This window comes from Phocoena phocoena, chromosome 1 (assembly GCF_963924675.1).
Source record: "Phocoena phocoena chromosome 1, mPhoPho1.1, whole genome shotgun sequence".
In the NCBI taxonomy this organism is placed as follows: Eukaryota; Metazoa; Chordata; class Mammalia; order Artiodactyla; family Phocoenidae; genus Phocoena; species Phocoena phocoena.
Window position 1 is genome coordinate 114,293,718 of NC_089219.1, and position 17,647 is coordinate 114,311,364.

Sequence of the window (17,647 nt, forward strand, 5' to 3'; positions counted from 1 at the left end):
AGGCTGAGATGGAGCCAGGAATCTATCTCTCCAACTTCTAGACAACATCCCCGTGCCCACTCCTTGCCCCTATCAGAGACGCAGTTATTTCTTCTCTCTGCTGCTCGTGGATCTGAGCCATGTTCGGTATTTCTGTATACTACTGTGTACTTACATGTGCGCACACGCACGCACACACGCGCGCGCGCACACACACACACACACACACACACACACACACACACACACACACACACACAGTTGGCCGTGGCTTCTTTCTCTCTGCCCCTAATCCAGGCTCCTTTTGATTCATGTAAGATCAATACTTTCCCATTCCTTTGAAGTTGCTGGAAGGGAATTTCCCATGAAGAAACAATTCCTGGGGTCTCAGGCAGGACAGTCAATTGATCATGAGAATTAGTACAATCTAGGGGAATGGGTATGGCAAGAACGGCAACACCACAACAGGACAGACAACCACTGCTTCACTTACACCAGGCCTCTTGGCATCTGTCTCCCTTCTGTGTCTCCTGTCTACCGCTTCTTTCAGCTTCCTAAACATCCACTTGTACCCCCAGCTACCTTCTGTGTTTCCAGGTATCACCTGCCCTTAACTCCCACAATCCTGCCTTTTTGCTACCTATCCCAATACATCAAGGGGGGATGATTAAATACCAGCTTAAAATTTAACCATCTTCCAACACTCCTGGATTATCTGAAAAGACGTCTATGCCCTTTTACAGGTTTACGTTGACAGACCCGTATCATGTTGAAGTATGTTCATTGTTAAGGCTTTGACTTAAGAAGACGATAAGAGAACCAGACACTGCAGAAAGACATCTTCAACTCTGTCACGTCTCTCAGTCAACTAGCTCAGTCACACGTTGGTTTGGCTCCCCAAACCCACCATGAAGAAAAAAAAAAAAGAGCATTGTGTTTTTGTTTTTAAAGGCATTGGGTTACATCCTCCTGCCCTCCTCTTTCTTCCCTGAACAAGAGTTTATAACTCCTCATGGCTTCTTAAAAGGTGAAGTAGGTGAAATGTCCAAGAAATTCACAGCAGGGCTTCCTGTCTCAACAACATAGCTGAAGGCTCAGCGCCTGTGCCTTGCCAGCCCCGCTCTAACTGGCAGTACATTTCACGTTTCCTGAAAACATTTTATAAAAAGGAAAAAAAAAAAAGAAGCCAAACAACAACAAAGGGAAAAAGAAAAAGAGCAACACCTGAACATCCTCCTGCCCCCATAAGACTGAGATTCTTATTCCTCCCCTGAAATAATTATAAAGAAACATTTCAGGCAAAATACTTAGTATTAATGGTCTCTCACTGCTCAACCTCACTGCTCAACCTCCCAACCACGCCCCTTTCCCTTTTATGTGTATGTCTCAGAGCAAAATAAATTCATTAATGGCTTTCCATATATAAATACAATAGAAAAGAAACAAGTCTGGAACCTGAACTATCATGGGACCCAACAGTATCTTGGCCCTCTGGGAGTTTGTCAGAAAGTGTAAGCCTCAACAGGAAACAGAGGCTCTTTCTTCTTTCAGTTCAATACCCTTCCCATGTCCTACTCACCAGGAAAAAAAGTGTGTTCACATCCCATCTAATTTACAACAGAAGATACCCCCATCCTATCCCCCAAACATAAAAATACAAGTCTATGCCCCTAGAAGGATCAAACCAGCCTAATTCCCTCCCCACCCCCCACCCTGAAATCCTGCTACATAAATACATGTATGTTTGATTATAGTATAAACAGCTCCCAATCAACTTCCAGTTCTAAGCGTCAGCAGCAGCCGTTGCCAAGCCCCGGGGTCCTGACCCATTCCAGAGGAACTTGCCATTCTTACTCAGCTCCCGGGCTTCAGGGTCATCATTCCAGCGCCGCTTCAACCGAAGCTTGGGGGGCATCAGGGCATCTTCTTTCTTCTCAGGTGCACCGGGCTCTTTGCCAGGCCTGTCCTCACTGTCTTCAGTCACCTCTAGGGGTTCTTCACTTGGGGTGCTAACGGGTACAGAGGGCCAGACAGGCGGTGCAGCCGGGCGGGCAAAGATGGTGCCTTTTTCCTCTTCTGTGGTCCTGCTTGGCACACTGCCCTCTTCTTGAGCGCGCTCCTCCTTTTCTCGTGCCGACTGCCTGAGACTCTCAGGATCCTTCTCAGAGGCTGGTTCCACCTTAATTCTCGGGGGGACAGGAGCCAGCGTGGAAACAGTGACAGGCGCTGCCTCCTCGCTGCTCTCCACCCTCTCCCGGTTCTTCCGCCCGACAGGTGGGGGCTGCAGCTTGATGGAAAACTGGGCTGACTCCTCAGGATGCATCTGGCACTGCAGCGGTGGAACCATGAGCCCTGGGTAACGAGGAAATGTCCGCGGACTCAGATGGTAGTTGAACACAGAACAGGCTTGAGAATGAAGGTAGTGTTTCATTTCCTCAGGGTTGAAGGAGAAGCAACTGCTGCTGGTGAAGGGGCTCAGGCCTGGCGACGGGCTATAGGAGAAGATGGTGGGAGTCAGGGAGAGGGCTGGTGAAATGGGGACATTCAGGACGCCTCCACGGCCGGGGATGGGAGAGATGGCGAAGGGACTATGGGGGTCAGGGTACATCCCTGGCCTAGAGAACAGGGGAAGCATGATGTCAGGTTTGCGCTTCTGATGGCCAATCCCTCCGCCGACAGCATTTCGGGAGGACATGAGATCCACACCCCGGCGCCAGTCAGCGGCTGAGCCATCCTCCAGCTCCGAAAGCTCCACCTTTCTATCAGTGCCAGTGCTTGACTCCTGGCCAGAAGCAGTTAGGGAGCTAGCAGAGAACCGCCCTGGCTGCACATCACTAGTTGGAGAATGGGTGTCCAGAGGTGGGAAGTGGAAGCGGGAAGAGGCTGTTGGCACTGGTGGCGCACTCTGGGGAACCACACCTGTGAGGGAGGAAAAGACAAAAAGGCCACTTTGGAGGTCCGGTCATTCACTATCAGCAATTTTACTCACGCTAAACAAGTACAAGATGTTGAAGAGCAACAGAAAATAAACATTCCGGCTGGACTGAATCCCTCAGCTGCCTGTCTCCTCAGCTTCCTATACTCAGTTTAGTTGCCACCTCTCTCTAGAGTCTTACTGTCTTCACAGTACTCATTACTATCCAAAGTATCATTCACTTGTCTATCTGTATTCTAAAACATAAATCCCACGAAGGCAGGGACTTCCTATTATTTGCAAGTAGATTTCCAGCAGTTCAGGGCTTAATAATTAGCAGGTGCTCAATAACTGCCAGTTGAATGAATGAATGGCTATTACAGCCTTCTCCTCTGCAACTCTAAACACTGTATATATATCACCTGCTTTAACTCTCAGCTTTGCAAACCATCTTTTCTTTTTTTCATAATTTTGGCCATATCTATAAAGTAAGCAAGCAAACCGAGAGCAATGAACGAAACTGGGAACGATATGTATGTAAACAATGCATTAAAAGGCTGAAGACCCTGCACCTCACATATATGAACACGAACAAGACCACATTTTAAGAACAAAAACATCACAAAAAGAGGCTATGTTTGTTAAGGTAGGTTCTCATGGTATACCTTTTATCATTTCTGATATACAGTCATTACTTTGTAGAGATTCAAAAATTTTTAAACCTCTCCAATCTATTTTCTATTATACATATTCTGTATAATGATCTCCACTACCATCCTGCTTTCAAGCACTGAGGATGCTGCGAGAAAGTCGAGTACCTACCTCTTTCCCCAAATTCACAGACTAAAAACTGAAGCTCTAGGCAGAAACCAACACTGTGCTACACATGTCGACTTCAGAGCCTCACAAGTTCTCAACTCCCCCAAAAGGTCCTCCTGACAATCAGAGCATAAGAGAGGTATGAGGGCTCAGGGATCCTTTGGGCGCCTGGGAGGCATCAGGGGCTCCTGATGATGTCAGGAGGGCTATTTTTACTCTGAGGGAAGGATAAAGGAGAAGAAAAAATAAGAAAAACCCAAATAAGTGAAGTGTGGTGATCCAGGAGAAGAAACAAAAAAGGTGCACGATACGATGTGGGTAGGAGTTGCTTGCAGTCTTCTATTCTTGTTGTAATTGAGTCATCCTCAGATAGGACTCTGGAGTCGGTAGGTATGTGCAAGACTGCAGCTTTCTTGGCACATGTGCCTGAGTAACACTGTGCAGAGCAGCATTTCAAAATGATGTTCCGCAGAAAACTGGTCTGCAGGTCTTTTTTCTAAAACCACTGATTTAATTGCACAATTAGGAAAAACAGATGGATGACCTTGAATATAATTTGAGTAGAGTCAAGAGGGTCTCCAAAGCATCACTTCTACTAGCTTATTACAATGGCTAAAATTCTATTCTTTTTTGATTCTCCTGGATCTTTATTTTGTATTAAGAGCACATCTATTCAAAAGCAAAAAAAACACTTCTATGTGTTCTGAAGGACTGAATAAGTATAATGTGTGTGGGGGAAGGGAGGTGGTAGAGAAGGTCTCGTCTCCTAAACAATTTAGTTTTCCGCTTTGTTTTTTCTAAACTGGAGGATATCTCAGTCCCTACACAGGCTAAGGTATACTGTAAATCTGCAAAAAGGAGACAGAATACATAGCATTTTCCAAATGCATTTAGAGGGAGTGAAGGAAGGCAATTTGGAGGTGGCATTCTGGATCCCTCACCTCCGAGTAACTGCAGCAGCCCTATTTTTATATGTTGTATCAGTATGTTGAGATAACAAATCTAAGATTTTGTCTGAAAACTAAGTTTGCTGCTAAAAGAAGTATGAATAACACTGCTTTGAAGAAGACAACCTTCGTGGAGCCACTATGAAATCAGAGTAGTAGGGCTGGAAAATGTGGGTTTGAATCTTAGTTCCAGCACCTTCTACCTTGTAGCCTGGTACAAGTAACCAACTGGTTTTTGTACCCCTTTAGCAAAACGGAATAAGGCCCTTGTCTAAGTTCAAACCCCGGCCCTACCACTTAATAGCTGTGTTACTCTAGGTAACTTACTTACTTTTCCGTGCCTCAGTTTCATTACCTGTAAAATGGATAATAACAGGACTAATCCTCATGCTATGAAAACTACAAGAGTTAATATCTGTAAAGTCCTTCAACCGGTACCAGCGCATAGCAAACTGCATGTGTTTGTTAAAATAAATAATTTTTTATTAGACAATAGTCATGATTAAAAAAGCAAAACTTTAAAAGGCATGTATCATTTAAATATGGACCATATATTAGATAATAGTATTAGAGCATGTTAAAACTTCCTGGGTATGGTAATGTTATTGTGAGTAGAAGGAGAATGTCCTTGTACTTGGGAGATACATACTGAAGTACACAGGGATGAAGTGTCACATCTGCAACTTAATCTCAGAAGATTTAAAAAGTATATGGAACTATAAAGCAAATGTTTATCTATTGATTAGTGAATCCAGATAGAGGATATATGGGTGTTCGATGTTCAATTTTTTCCTCAATTTTTCTGTAGCTTTAAAGTTTCCTAAAATAAAGATAAAAAAACTGGGGTGGGGTGAAGTGAGGTCTCAAGTCCATCCTTGAACTGGTCTGCTCTCTCCCCACACCCTGACAGGCAGCATTTTTACTAGTATCTTCTGTGTATCTTTCCAAGGTTTCCTATGTAAGTATATTTAAAAAATACATTTTAATGTAAATATTAAAAATACATTTAAACATTAAATATTAAAAAAATAATAAAAAAATTTAAATGTATTGCTTCTATTTTTAAAAACACACAGTTCAAAATAGCCCAACTGTATCAACCCACCATCTAGACAATATCTCTCTAGCCTCCAGGATCTTAATCCACATAGCTCTGCTTCTTAGAGCATTTATCACATTCCACATTGTATTCCGAATTGTGTTAAACCTCATATATCTTATCTCTCCTGCTTTTAAGTTCCTTGAGGGAAAGAACTCCCCCATTATCTTTTTCTTTTTCTTTAGGGCTTAATACATTATCTGTTGAACAAATGAATGAATCCCAAACCAGAGAAGGAATGTATGATCTATTTCAATAGCTCAATCTCTCAAGAATTGTTTCCTGAGAAAGTGTCCAACAGATAACTGTATTCAAGCCACTCTGATCAATCTTTGACTTTGCTGTCATCCTTAATTTTTTTTTTTTTTTGCGGCACGCAGGCCTCTCACTGTTGTGGCCCCTCCCGTTGCGGAGCGCAGGCTCCCGAAGCGCAGGCTCAGCAGCCATGGCTCACGGGCCCAGCCACTCCTTGGCATGTGGGATCTTCCCGGACGGGGGCACGAACCCGTGAACCCGTGTCCCCTGCATCGGCAGGTGGACTCTCAACCACTGCGCCACCAGGGAAGCCCTGTCATCCTTAATTTTATCATTTGTAAAATGAGGGTACTGAGATGTATACTTTATTTGGCTAGGAGATTTGCATGAGTTAATTCACAAAAACACTAGGCAAAAGTACCTCCATTAAGTAGATGTTCAATAAATGTTACATTCCTTTATCATCATAAAAGTTAACCTGAAACATCTGGTCTATCTGGGTAAAAGTTCTCTATGAACTAATGACTCTAGTTCTTTGGGGTTATCTGCAACCAGGATGTAAAAACGAAGTAGTATCCCTAAAAGTTTTGCTTTCCCCATGACTTTTTGATTAGGATCTTGAGCTTAGTTAAGGATCAGTGTTGGTTCAACCACCTTCAGGCACAATAGGTGGTGCTAGGCCACTACTGTTAGGTTTCTAGACCAGAGTCTTCATATAGTGAGGGTCCAGATTTCCTTTCCCTGGAAAAGCATATTACTCCCAAGGGCTGATGAATGCCCCATTCCAGGTTGTCCAAGTGGCTGGACTTGTGGGTTTTCAATAGAAAAAAAAATGGGTCAAAGACAGAAGAACAAGACTCACACACTCTGGTATACCCAGCTAGAGTCAAAATTCCTCTAGGTACACAGGAGGGGGGTAAGGGTGAAAAATAGAGGAAACAAGATTCCAGTGGTTAGAACAGGTTTGATTTCCTAACGCCTCTCCCTCAGGCACAAGGAAAGAAAACAGGTTGTAATTAGAGAGATGCATTCCAATACCACTTTTATTTTTTTTTAAATGCATGCCCCAGGGACAGAAGGGAGTGGTTACAGAAGAGATGGAACTGTAATGATAGCAACATCAAGCTAAAACTGCCCTAACTTGTTGTGTGTAGTAATTACATATCTGCCACGGATCTCAGCATTATATTCTCTCAGCCACACCCCTGCTCTAATTTTTCAGGTTTCTTCCAACTTTTCTCTGAGAAGTTGTAATACTACAGAATCACAATCAGATTTCTTTGCCTTGTACAATGCCACAAGGACAGAGCATTAATGGACTGCTCAGAAACTAGTTAAACACAATCTATTTTCTTAGGCAGGGGTCTGATTTGCATCTTAAAACAAACAAACAAACAAACAAACAAACATCCTTATCAGAGACTGCTTTCTGCATCCCTGAGAGGCAGACCCAAAACCTCTGTGAGAAGCTGTAATGGAAACCCGTCCTGTGGAGAGCCTAGAGGGGAAGCCTTGCAGCACTTCAGAGGAGAGAAGGTCAAGTAACCCCAGAGTCCTGTTCTCTGAGGCGTTGTTGGTGCAGATCAAAGACACTGCTTTTCACTGCAAACATATGAACCTCCTTTCTGTGATCAAGGATGCTGTGGTTTTGATGATATTCACTTGATAAGGGTGAGCTTGGTTGTTTCATAGAAAATCGGAAGTGTTTGTAGAAGCTAGTTCTTGTCTATGAAAGAGCCACTGGGCAGGGTGTTAAAACTCTGAGTCCTGAACTTAAAGATCAACACAAACCTATGGAACACCATTCCTAAAGAGGACAATGCAATAATATCTAGGAGATGACAAATAATATGCAGAAAAAGGAACCAAATAAACCAAATCTATCTTGATGCTGCAGAGTCTATCACTTCCTGTGAGATGAATGGGAAAACTTGAGCAAGAACGCAGAGGAAATCCAGGGGATCATATTACTTTGGTGTTTCTAAATACCCCTTAAATGTGACAAATCCTAGACCTGGGTTTTTTTTTACACTGAAGGTCTATTTCTGATCATTTCTACAACTGTCCATTCAAGGATAACTCAAACATGTGTGTCTCAAACTGAATCCTCCTCCAGAAATTTACGTTCATATTTGACTCTATAAACATATGTCTCTAAAAGTCCCATCAACTCCCTAAATCAACATATGCTTCTGGAATCCTGAACCCCTGCTGGGATCACCTTTCCTTTTCCCAGTCACACTGAGCAGATAACAGAAACCATGGGTGTGTTTTCCCTTCATAATGTACCTATGTCCTAGATTTCGGTTTCTGAGGGTCCAGAAGAAAGCTTCTGAGAGAAGCAACCAACTAGGCAGGGTATTACAGCATTATATACTGGGACTTACATGATCACATATTAGACCTGGGTTTTTAAAATTCCTTTTCAACTCAAAATTTATTCCCCACCAAGAGAGGTTTGCATCTTACCACTTGACCGTATGTTGATGAACGGGTAGTTGGGCATCACCAGCTTGTTGAAGTTAAATTTATAAGTAAACCTTTTCCCTTTTGTTTTATGAAGGATCCTCTTGTTGTAATAGTATCTGTAAAAACAGGAATGCACGTCAATTTATCTTCTAGCTACTGACAGTTTTTGATATACTTAGGTAACCACTAAGATCAACAATTCTTGCTGAGTATTACTTGCAAACATCACTATCATTCTTGTGCAGCCTTGCCCTTAGGTTAGAGCTGGGAGACCTAAGAGCGTACTTTTCCCATTCAATTTTCAACTAAATTCTAGTCCTTTACAAAGACAATCTCACTTTGAGATCCTGAACACCTATCCTAGCCCCAACCACCTTTCTTCTCTCTCTCTCTATGGTTTCAATTCTTTAGTCCATTTCCTTCCTGTTCCACTGTATGTCACTGCCTTGTTTCTCCTTTCTGCCTTGCCCAGGTGGGGGCAGACAAATCTCTTGGGAGACCTGATGTGGTTAGTCTGGAGGCCTAAGCTCAAGGCATAGACAAAGGAATGTAGAACTGTTTTATGGTGGCAGGTCAAACAATGGTACACCCTGATCTGGAAAACAGCAGTCAGCCTGGCCTACTTCACTTTCAAAAGGAAGTGAGAGGCTCCAGCAACGCTGCTGCCCAGATTTTACATTCAGGGTCACTAACAGTGAAGGAAGGCAAGGGGATTTCAATGTACCTAGAACCCTGAGGCTTGAATCTATTCAGTGGCACAGGTTATAAACTGGCCCCTGGAGGGCTAAAGGGTTATGAAATGTAAAGACTGACAAGGGGAAAAGAAAACCTGCGAAAACTTATAGTGACCAATCTTTAGACATGCTGGAGCAACCTATGAACTGACAACTCACTGAGCTCACTGACTGGTTCCTGAATAGCTAGGGCACTACCATGCGGTGAGTGCTCTCTTGTGTGCTTGCTTCACTCTTTTTCTAGTTTCTTCCAGGAGAGCCTAAAAAAGAGAAATTCTAAGAGATTTCTAACAGGGAAGTGTAAATTAATCATTTGGATTATAAATGAGCTCCAATCCAGGTTTCACCACACATTCTCGCCCACTACAGAGCAGAATTGGCTGTCAGGATCCAGTGCCAGCCACGTTGGAATTCCCTCCTACATATAACCAAAGATATGCCTTTTCTCCTCCTGTGCCTGTGCTACCCAGATTCAATAGCTCCCACTCCCACTTTAAAGCTACACCTAAAAAAAAAAAAGCTACACCTATTCACTAGCGTAGTCTCTTATCACCTGATACCTTTTTTATCTAACATTCACCAAACTACTGAAGTCTCCTTCCAATCTGTTAACACAATGGATTTGGGAATCCTTTCCCTCACCTCAGGGCCCGGCTCAGCTTGTCATAATTCATCTGTGGTTTGCACTTCCTGCGGCCCCAGAGGCGGGCCACCTCGTCTGGATCCTTGATGACAAACTCCCCGTACTCTCCCTGCTGCCAGGCGATGACATGGCGGAACTCCTCCTTCTGCAGCAGCTCCAGGATGAAGTGCCATAGCTGGATCTGCCGGGAACCCGGGGACGACTCTGTTTTATAGGCCCAATCAGGAAACTGATACCCTTTAATATGAAAAGCGCAAGATCAAGGTAGTCAGGAGCTAGGAACATACATACCTGTATCCCCAACCTCACATTCCAATGCTCAGAATCTCTAGAGTGCTGTGCAAACATGCCACAAACACCCTTTCGGTCAGCTGGGGCTAACCACAATAGCCGAGAGGAAAGCAGAGAGAAGTTACCTTTCCTTGTGGCAATCATTAAATCTGATAAGAGCTGGGCAGCAGCACCCAGGTGTCTAATCTCTTACCCTTTCAGATCTTACTAAATCTCATGCCTGCTTTCTGTAAGGACATGAAAGTTCCAAAGGGAACAAAAAGGAAAGATAATGTTTTAGGAAAATACCACCTTACCCTCAAGGTTGGAATTGTGTCTCTAACAGGAAAGAGACTCTAAAGCTCGGGGATAAGGGTGTGGTGACCAGACATGTTAACATTCATCCATAGGAAACAAGCCTACGACTGTCCTAGCAGTATCTACCCTGTCAAGAGGCTGTCAGCCACGGTCTGGCATTTGTGAACCAAGCCCAAGTGGAGAGAAAAGGAACCACTGAGGGACATTCCAGGTATGTCAGAAGATGATTAACTTCTGCTCACCTCCACCTCCTTCTGGCTTTTCCACGATGCTACAGCCTGCTTTCATTTTCACCCTCCTGCTGAGAGATACAAGCCACATCAATTACTTTAAGGTGCTATTTAGTTATTATCCTCCCAATGTTTTCTGGCACAGCCTTTCCCCAAACTTCTTTTTCCCTGTCTTTCCCTCCTTATGTAACCCTCTTTCTTCCAAACATGTCACCTCCAAACTGCTAATCCCCAAGTCATCAAATGATGGTGCTCAAGTCATCAGCTTCAAAGGCCATAATTATCTCCCACCTGACTTTAAGCCACAAATTGTAAACACTGTGTTTAATATTTGCTTTCTTCCTCCTGACCAGTCCTTCAAATGTAAAAAAGAAAGGGTATGGTGAAATGAGTCCAAAAAAGCAGCCAAAACAAGTCAAACAGTTTGTCTTCTATTACTAGACAGGCCCAGATGCCAAGATACACAAGTCTGAGTTCACCCAGATGTACCAGTTTAAAGAAGAGTTAAAAAAAAAAAAATCCAAAGCCATCTGATTGCCACTCAAGAATGAACATCTGATTTTGATTTACTTTCCTGAATTACGTGAGATGGGAGAAGGAAAACTTCTCCCAGTCAGAAACTGCCCCTTCCTCCTTGAAACAACACCCTGGGATACATTAAGTAAACACACCATATGTACAGTTACTCTATACAAACACACACACACACACACTCCCCCAATTTTTCTTTGAGAAAACATTTTACATTTTCTCCCTTTAACAGGAAGAAAAAAAAAGCAAGCATTTCTGGGAAACTTCTGTTCAACAAGTGGAGGGAGTCTGGCTGTGATTTGAATTCATTCCACTCAGATTTACAGTTCCTTAATAAATTTCCTGTTCCTAGCAGCAAGCAGCCTGTATCAGTCAATCCTTTAACAAAAAGGAGGGAAGGGTAAAACTGCCAGAGGGATATGCGGGCAGAAGGCAGATCTACCCTCAGCCAGGCAGTTCCCCAGGGTGAATGACAGGCCCTCAGTACCAACATTAGCAGGAGTCTGGAGGCAATGTAGGTGCCTTAGTGACCCTAGGGTGGGGTGGGTACAAATTCCTAATCTTGAAATTTCATCTAACCTAGGATTCCTCTAGATCCTTTGAATCTTTTTTCTCACCATACACATTAAGAAGACCAGCAAGTTTCGGGCTATGAAACTACCAGGGAATGAGGATGAGATACATACCCCAAAGGAAGGAAAAAACAAACATAAACACAGACACAGAGTTACACACACAAGATACACAATAACAAGGCCCCAGAGCTGAGGCAGGAGTTTCCTCTCCCGGCTGCTTCCATCTCCGTGACAATGAGAGAGGAAAAACACTAATTTCCCCACGGCTCCAGGAAGCTGCCCTGGACGCTAACAACTAGATTGCTCTGTCGGTTCGCGAGGTCTTTATTCTGCCACCGGAATGCCTTCACCCACCACGACCCTGCGATCCAAACCCCGCTGCAACAATGACTTGCCCAGGAAGCTCTCTCCCGACATCCCAACTCCCCGATTTCACCCATAAAGGCCTCCCTCCCAGGGGCCCGGAGGCGCCTCTCCATGCCTTAGGCAAATTCATTCCGAGTACACTCTGTCCAAGTAGGATCACTCATCTCAACTCTGCAAAGCCCGGCAGGCCCCTCGCCTCCCTCGGACCGCGACCATTCCCCAAAGAGTGAGGCTTGCAGAGTCTGATGCCGCGGATCCCCCGCTGCAGCTCCCGCTCCCGACTTCCGCAGCCCCGGGAGCCTCCTTTCTACCTGCCTCCCGGCCGGGCCTCCCTCGCCCCGTGGCCTCGAAGCTCCGCGGAGCCACCGCACGAACACTGCCTGGATCCCCGTCGCCCCTCAGCCGCGGGGCCCCCTCCCTCCCCCGCCCCCCGCACTGGGGGAGGCCCGGCTGGGTTGGTACGTGGCTCGCCGGGCGGCCCCGACCGCAGGGACGCCGTCCACGCCGAAGCCAGGGGTTCTGCCCAGAGGAACCTGGCGGCGAGGCCGGGACTCACCTCTCCCCCGCACGGTCCGTCTTCGGTCCGGTCTCCTCCGCGGCGGCTCCGGCTCCTCCTCATCCACCCCAGCAGGAAGTGACCTCCTCGGCTGCTTTCGTCACTTCCATCCTCAGCGGAGAGGGCGGGGGAGGGGGCGGCGCCCTCCTGCCGGTCTCGCAGCAGCGCCGCGCCGCGCCTCACCCAGCCGTGTCTCCCTTTCCTTTCTCCTTTCCGCAGACGCCGGCTTCCGCCCGCACCCAGCCCTCGGCGCGCGCTCCTCCCGCCGCGCTGCCCGCGCAGCCACCCCGGCGCGGCGCGTGCGTCACGTTGCGGGGACACGTTAGGCACGCTCGCGGCGGGCGGCAGGGCGAGATTCGGCGGGACTCGCAGGGGGAAGCGGCTCTAGAGGCCAGCTGGGCTGCTGGGGGCTTTTCCGCCGGCGTGGTGTGGGCTAGGCGCTGACCTGGGGGTCACGCCTGTCGCGGGAGGGGACCTCGCAAGAACCCACGGGAACGGGCCCAGCGCCGGCATAAAGCTTACCCCAGACCGCTGAGAGGGTTCCCCCGGTTTCTCCGTAAAAGGGCCCTGCGACCTCCCAGAGAGGAGCGCCTCTACAATGGGAAGAGATACCCGCAGACCTCAGAGGTCGTTCGCTGCCATCTAAGAAAAGAGTCTTTTCAGATACTTACAAAAGAATCCGCGAGGCTTTCTGTGAAGCGCTTTGCTTAGGCATTACACCCTCCACCTCGCTCCGTTAGGGGAGTGTGACGTTTCCTCGCTGACCCCCAACCCCCTGCATTTAGTCTTCATTTGTCCACATCTAAGCAGCTTGCAAGTTTTCTCCCTAAGTCATTCAACTACATCTCTCCTCTCTTTGTCTTCCGTCTTTTGCTTCTGCTCAAGCAGTTATAAGCATGTTATCCAAAGCATTTTTTGTTCTTCCTTTAAGGTTCACTAATGGTAAAGGATCTCAAACATCTACTTTATCTCCATCCCCAGCCCCATATGCCTGAGTGATGTCCAGGCCTGGTTTCACTCCAAAAGGAGAAAAAAGGGAGGAGTGGGGATCAGTAAAGGTGAAGTAAATTAAAATGAGCAATAAGAGTGCCAGAAGTGAAATGGAGTTGAAGGACAATTTGGGATAAAGGAGTAAACTTCTTTTTGTACTGCTGTTGTAACAATACCTTTATATCCTGAATGCCAGGAAGAACATGAAACATCACCATTAGTTGTTAGAAAAGTTGGCTTCCAGTTTTGGGTTTGCCACTAGCCATTCTCCAGTTACTGTAAATTAACTAGTAAGTTGGTTCCCTCTGGGCCTAAAGTTGCCTTTCCTGTTTAAAAAGAAAGGATAATAGCATTGGTGATACAAGGTCTTTTCTAGTGAGAAAATCCTATGTAGGTGAATAAAATGAGGAAAATTTAAGTGCTCTCATAGAGAGGACCACTGTAATAGGGAAGAATAAATTACTTTAACCTTTGTATCCTATTGCTTTTGCTACAAGTTAATCACTAAAGGGATGTTGCCTATAACCTTAAATTATACATAATCGACTATCTCTGGGAACTCTGCCTCCCATGTAACGAGCGTTAAGCTAAAATACCTTTCTTTAGCTCACAGGAAACCTCCTGACCAGGTCCACCTGGAAACGGCTGCAGGAAGGAAGAAATTAATACATCCTGGAAGCAGGACTTTACCCCCCTCCCCTTTTAGTATAAAAGAAGCATGAATTCTAAGTCAGGGAAGATGGTTCTTTGGGACACTAGTCCACCATCTTCTCCATCTGCTGGCTTTCCAAATAAAGTTATTCTTCCTTGCCCCAACATCTCATCTCTCGATTTATTGCCCTGTTGTGCTGAGAGCAGTACAAACTTGGACTCGGTAACACTACCAATATTTTTAACTATACCATGAGCTCTTTGAGTGCAGGAACTTTGCACTTCTGCAATGTTCTCCTTCACCATGGCACTGCTGCCTTCTTCAGCCACTGCAGACAGGCTTCACAACTTGGAAATTCTTGTTCCTGAAATGTGGAGAGCATGAGCTTTCTGAAAGCACAGGGGTGGAAATGCTCAGATACAGTCTGGGCGTCAAGACAGGTAATCTCTCTTGAATTTCCACTTGCTCAAAGCCCTCTTTGTCCACTGACTGCCTTCTACCCCCTTCCTACCCATCTTTATAATTGTTCCATATGCCTAAGGATACATTTCTGTTTTAAATCTCACACTCTTAGGTCTGCTCCTGCCACAACACAGCTAATCCACTGCTTCTTAAAAAAGAGAAAAAAAAGAACTCTTAAACATTATTTTTCTTCCAAAAAACGCTTTGTGAATTGGTGTGTGCGTGTGTGTGTGTGTGTGTGTGTGTGTGTGTGTGTGTGTGTTCCTTCCCTGGCTCGCTTTTCTTTATTTCTCCCATTTTCATTTATGCACTTACATTCTCCACATCGCAAACTTAGCTAGCCACGTATGTGATATAAATGCTTTCCTCTCTATTCTTGTCATAGATCACTATGGTAGATCTACTGTAATAGATACCGTTGTATGTCACGTACATATTTGTTCTTCTTAGTGTGTTTGTCTTAGATTGCAGGCCCTCAGAGGTTAGAGCTGCAGTCAGTAGGTCCCTACAGTGCCCAGAGCAGTTCTGTGTCATCATTTGAAATGCTTAATGATGATTATTTCCTTTTCCGCGAATGTGCTTCTGAGACTGGCTTCTTCCCACCTCCCTCATACTCAAGTCTCCCAGTAAAAATCAGGTAGCCTCTTTTCCCCAAAGTGTGTCCTCACTAAACTTGGATTCAGAAGACTTGAGTTTCCATCTCAGTTCTGCTCTTTGCTAACAAACTGTTTTCTGACTAGCCTCTGAGTTTTGACCTCCTCATCTGTAAGGATATCCTTGCTGAGGACAGAGTGTAACAGCGTCTGTGGAGCGCTTGTCCACTATGAAACCCTTTATAAAGGTCAAGGATCCCGATTACTCTTGCTACCACCCCATTCCCTACTCTGTTCTTGGTATCAAGAACTCAAACTTTACTTATCTCCTAATTTCACAAACTTCAAGTGGATTTAATGTTTCAATCTTGGGTAGGAATCTAATGGAAAAAGAATTTTGCCTTGAGAATTAGGCTTCTTGAGTTTCTCATCTAGGCACTATTTTATGAAGGCTACACTGAGGCAATACATTTCAACCACTGTGTGCCTTGGTTTCCCCATTTATAAAATGACCATGACAAGAACTTCCAGAAAGAAAAATACTGTAACATTAAGACTATTTACATTGATGAGGTCAAAGACTGAAGGCTATATATGAAATCAACTTATTTCCACTCTGTGTGACTCAGTTTCCCCTTCAGTAAAGTGAAGATAAATGACTATAAGAGAATAAACTTTGACTACATATTATTTGCATTTACCACATTGGACTCAAGTAGCTCATAAGATTTTGTGTTTTGGTTTATTTTTCCCATTAACTCAAAGTTGTTGTGAGGCCAGAGGAGTTAATGTCAGTAATATGAGTGGGGATCCCCAGATTAAAGGTTAAGTGAGTCCAAAGCAGAAGTAACTTTGCCCAAAGTCACAGCTCAGCCAGGAGGAGCAGAGAGCCTGACTGTTATTTAGCAGTGACTTATGGACTCAAGGACTCTCCCCGATTCCACGTCCATCACAGTCCACAAATACCCCTTTCTCTCATTTCCCTTTTTTAGGTCTTGGTTCCCTCATCTCAGATCAGCACTGTGGAGAGGGTAGTGAGAGATCACGAAGGAACAGAACAGGAGAATAGGATTAACATGAGGAAATGACCACTTAAGCTATTTTGGCTTTTTTTTTTTTCCTGGCAGCCTAGGAGAAAGTTTCCCCTAAACAAATGTTTGATTGCCAGAATCTTTTTCTTTCTTTCTTTCTTTTTTTTTTTTTCTGGGCCACGCCGCATTGCCTGGCTGTGGGGTCCTAGTTCCCGGACCAGGGATTGAACCCGTCCCCAAGACAGTGAAAGTGTGGAGTCTAACCGCTGGACCACCAGGGAATTCCTAGAATCTATTTCCTAGAATCTATTCACTTATTTCAGAAAGCCTGCCGAAGTTAATTGGAGCAGAGGCCTAGATTTCCTGGTCTTAACTTATCTAGGATGTTTTTTTTCCAAGACCCTCGTGTATTTGTTCCCCACTTATAAGCCCTGAGCCTTGACCTGTTTGCCACATAAACCTTTTTGCTATCTTTTGTATTTATTCACTGTTCATATCTGGCTCTCACTGTATTCTCTTTATGACTGTCCACATCATTTGTCATCTGAAGAGGGCAGAGACTGTGTCTATCTAATGCTCATTATATAATGGCTAATAAAAATGATAATCACTGTAGTAGACTTGGGGTTCATAGTCTAACAAACACCAGTAATGGTTGTTGTGAAAAATGGAGCGAGGCCTCAGATCCTATTAATTAACAGGCAATCACCTTAAGAATATTTTTAAAAACTTTCCTTTAATAACTGTGCACACATTTTTTGAATGTGTAGAATCTTAGAGATGGAATGAATGTCAGAGGTCATCTATCCCATCCTCTCTCTAAGTGCTACCAGCCTCTCCTGGAACCCTCACGATGATGAGAAGGTCACTGCTTTGCCCAACACCTAGTCAACCTAGATTTTTAAAATATATTGTAAACTACATCATATCCACAAAAGAGTATATGAAAATATACGTGTATCAGTTGAAGACAATAATAACACAAAGTACTTAAGTACCTCCAACCCAGGCAGAGAATAGAAATTACCATACCCTAGAAGTCTTCTTTTGTCCCTCCTGATTCATTCAAGTTCAACGTTTAGATCACCCTAATTATAGAAAGTTCTTCCTTATATGGAGCTGAAATGTGTTCCACTGACATAACTACCCGTGACTCCTAGTTCTGGCCACTGGGGCTACACAGATTAAATTTAATGTTTCTTCCATGTGACAGC

The 17,647-nt window shown here is 44.6% G+C and overlaps 1 protein-coding gene across 1 annotated transcript; it reads right to left on the reverse strand.

The window, feature by feature from the left end:
* Window positions 1–911: 911 nt before the first annotated feature.
* On the reverse strand, window positions 912–10,735 carry LOC136128259 (ETS translocation variant 3). The gene is made up of 4 exons (XM_065884055.1): window positions 10,690–10,735; window positions 9,859–10,096; window positions 8,483–8,598; window positions 912–2,898 (listed from the first exon to the last, which is right to left on the reverse strand). The coding sequence occupies exons 1-4, from the start codon at window positions 10,733–10,735 to the stop codon at window positions 1,763–1,765; spliced, it is 1,536 nt and encodes a 511-aa protein (XP_065740127.1). The 3' UTR covers window positions 912–1,762.
* Window positions 10,736–17,647: the final 6,912 nt, after the last annotated feature.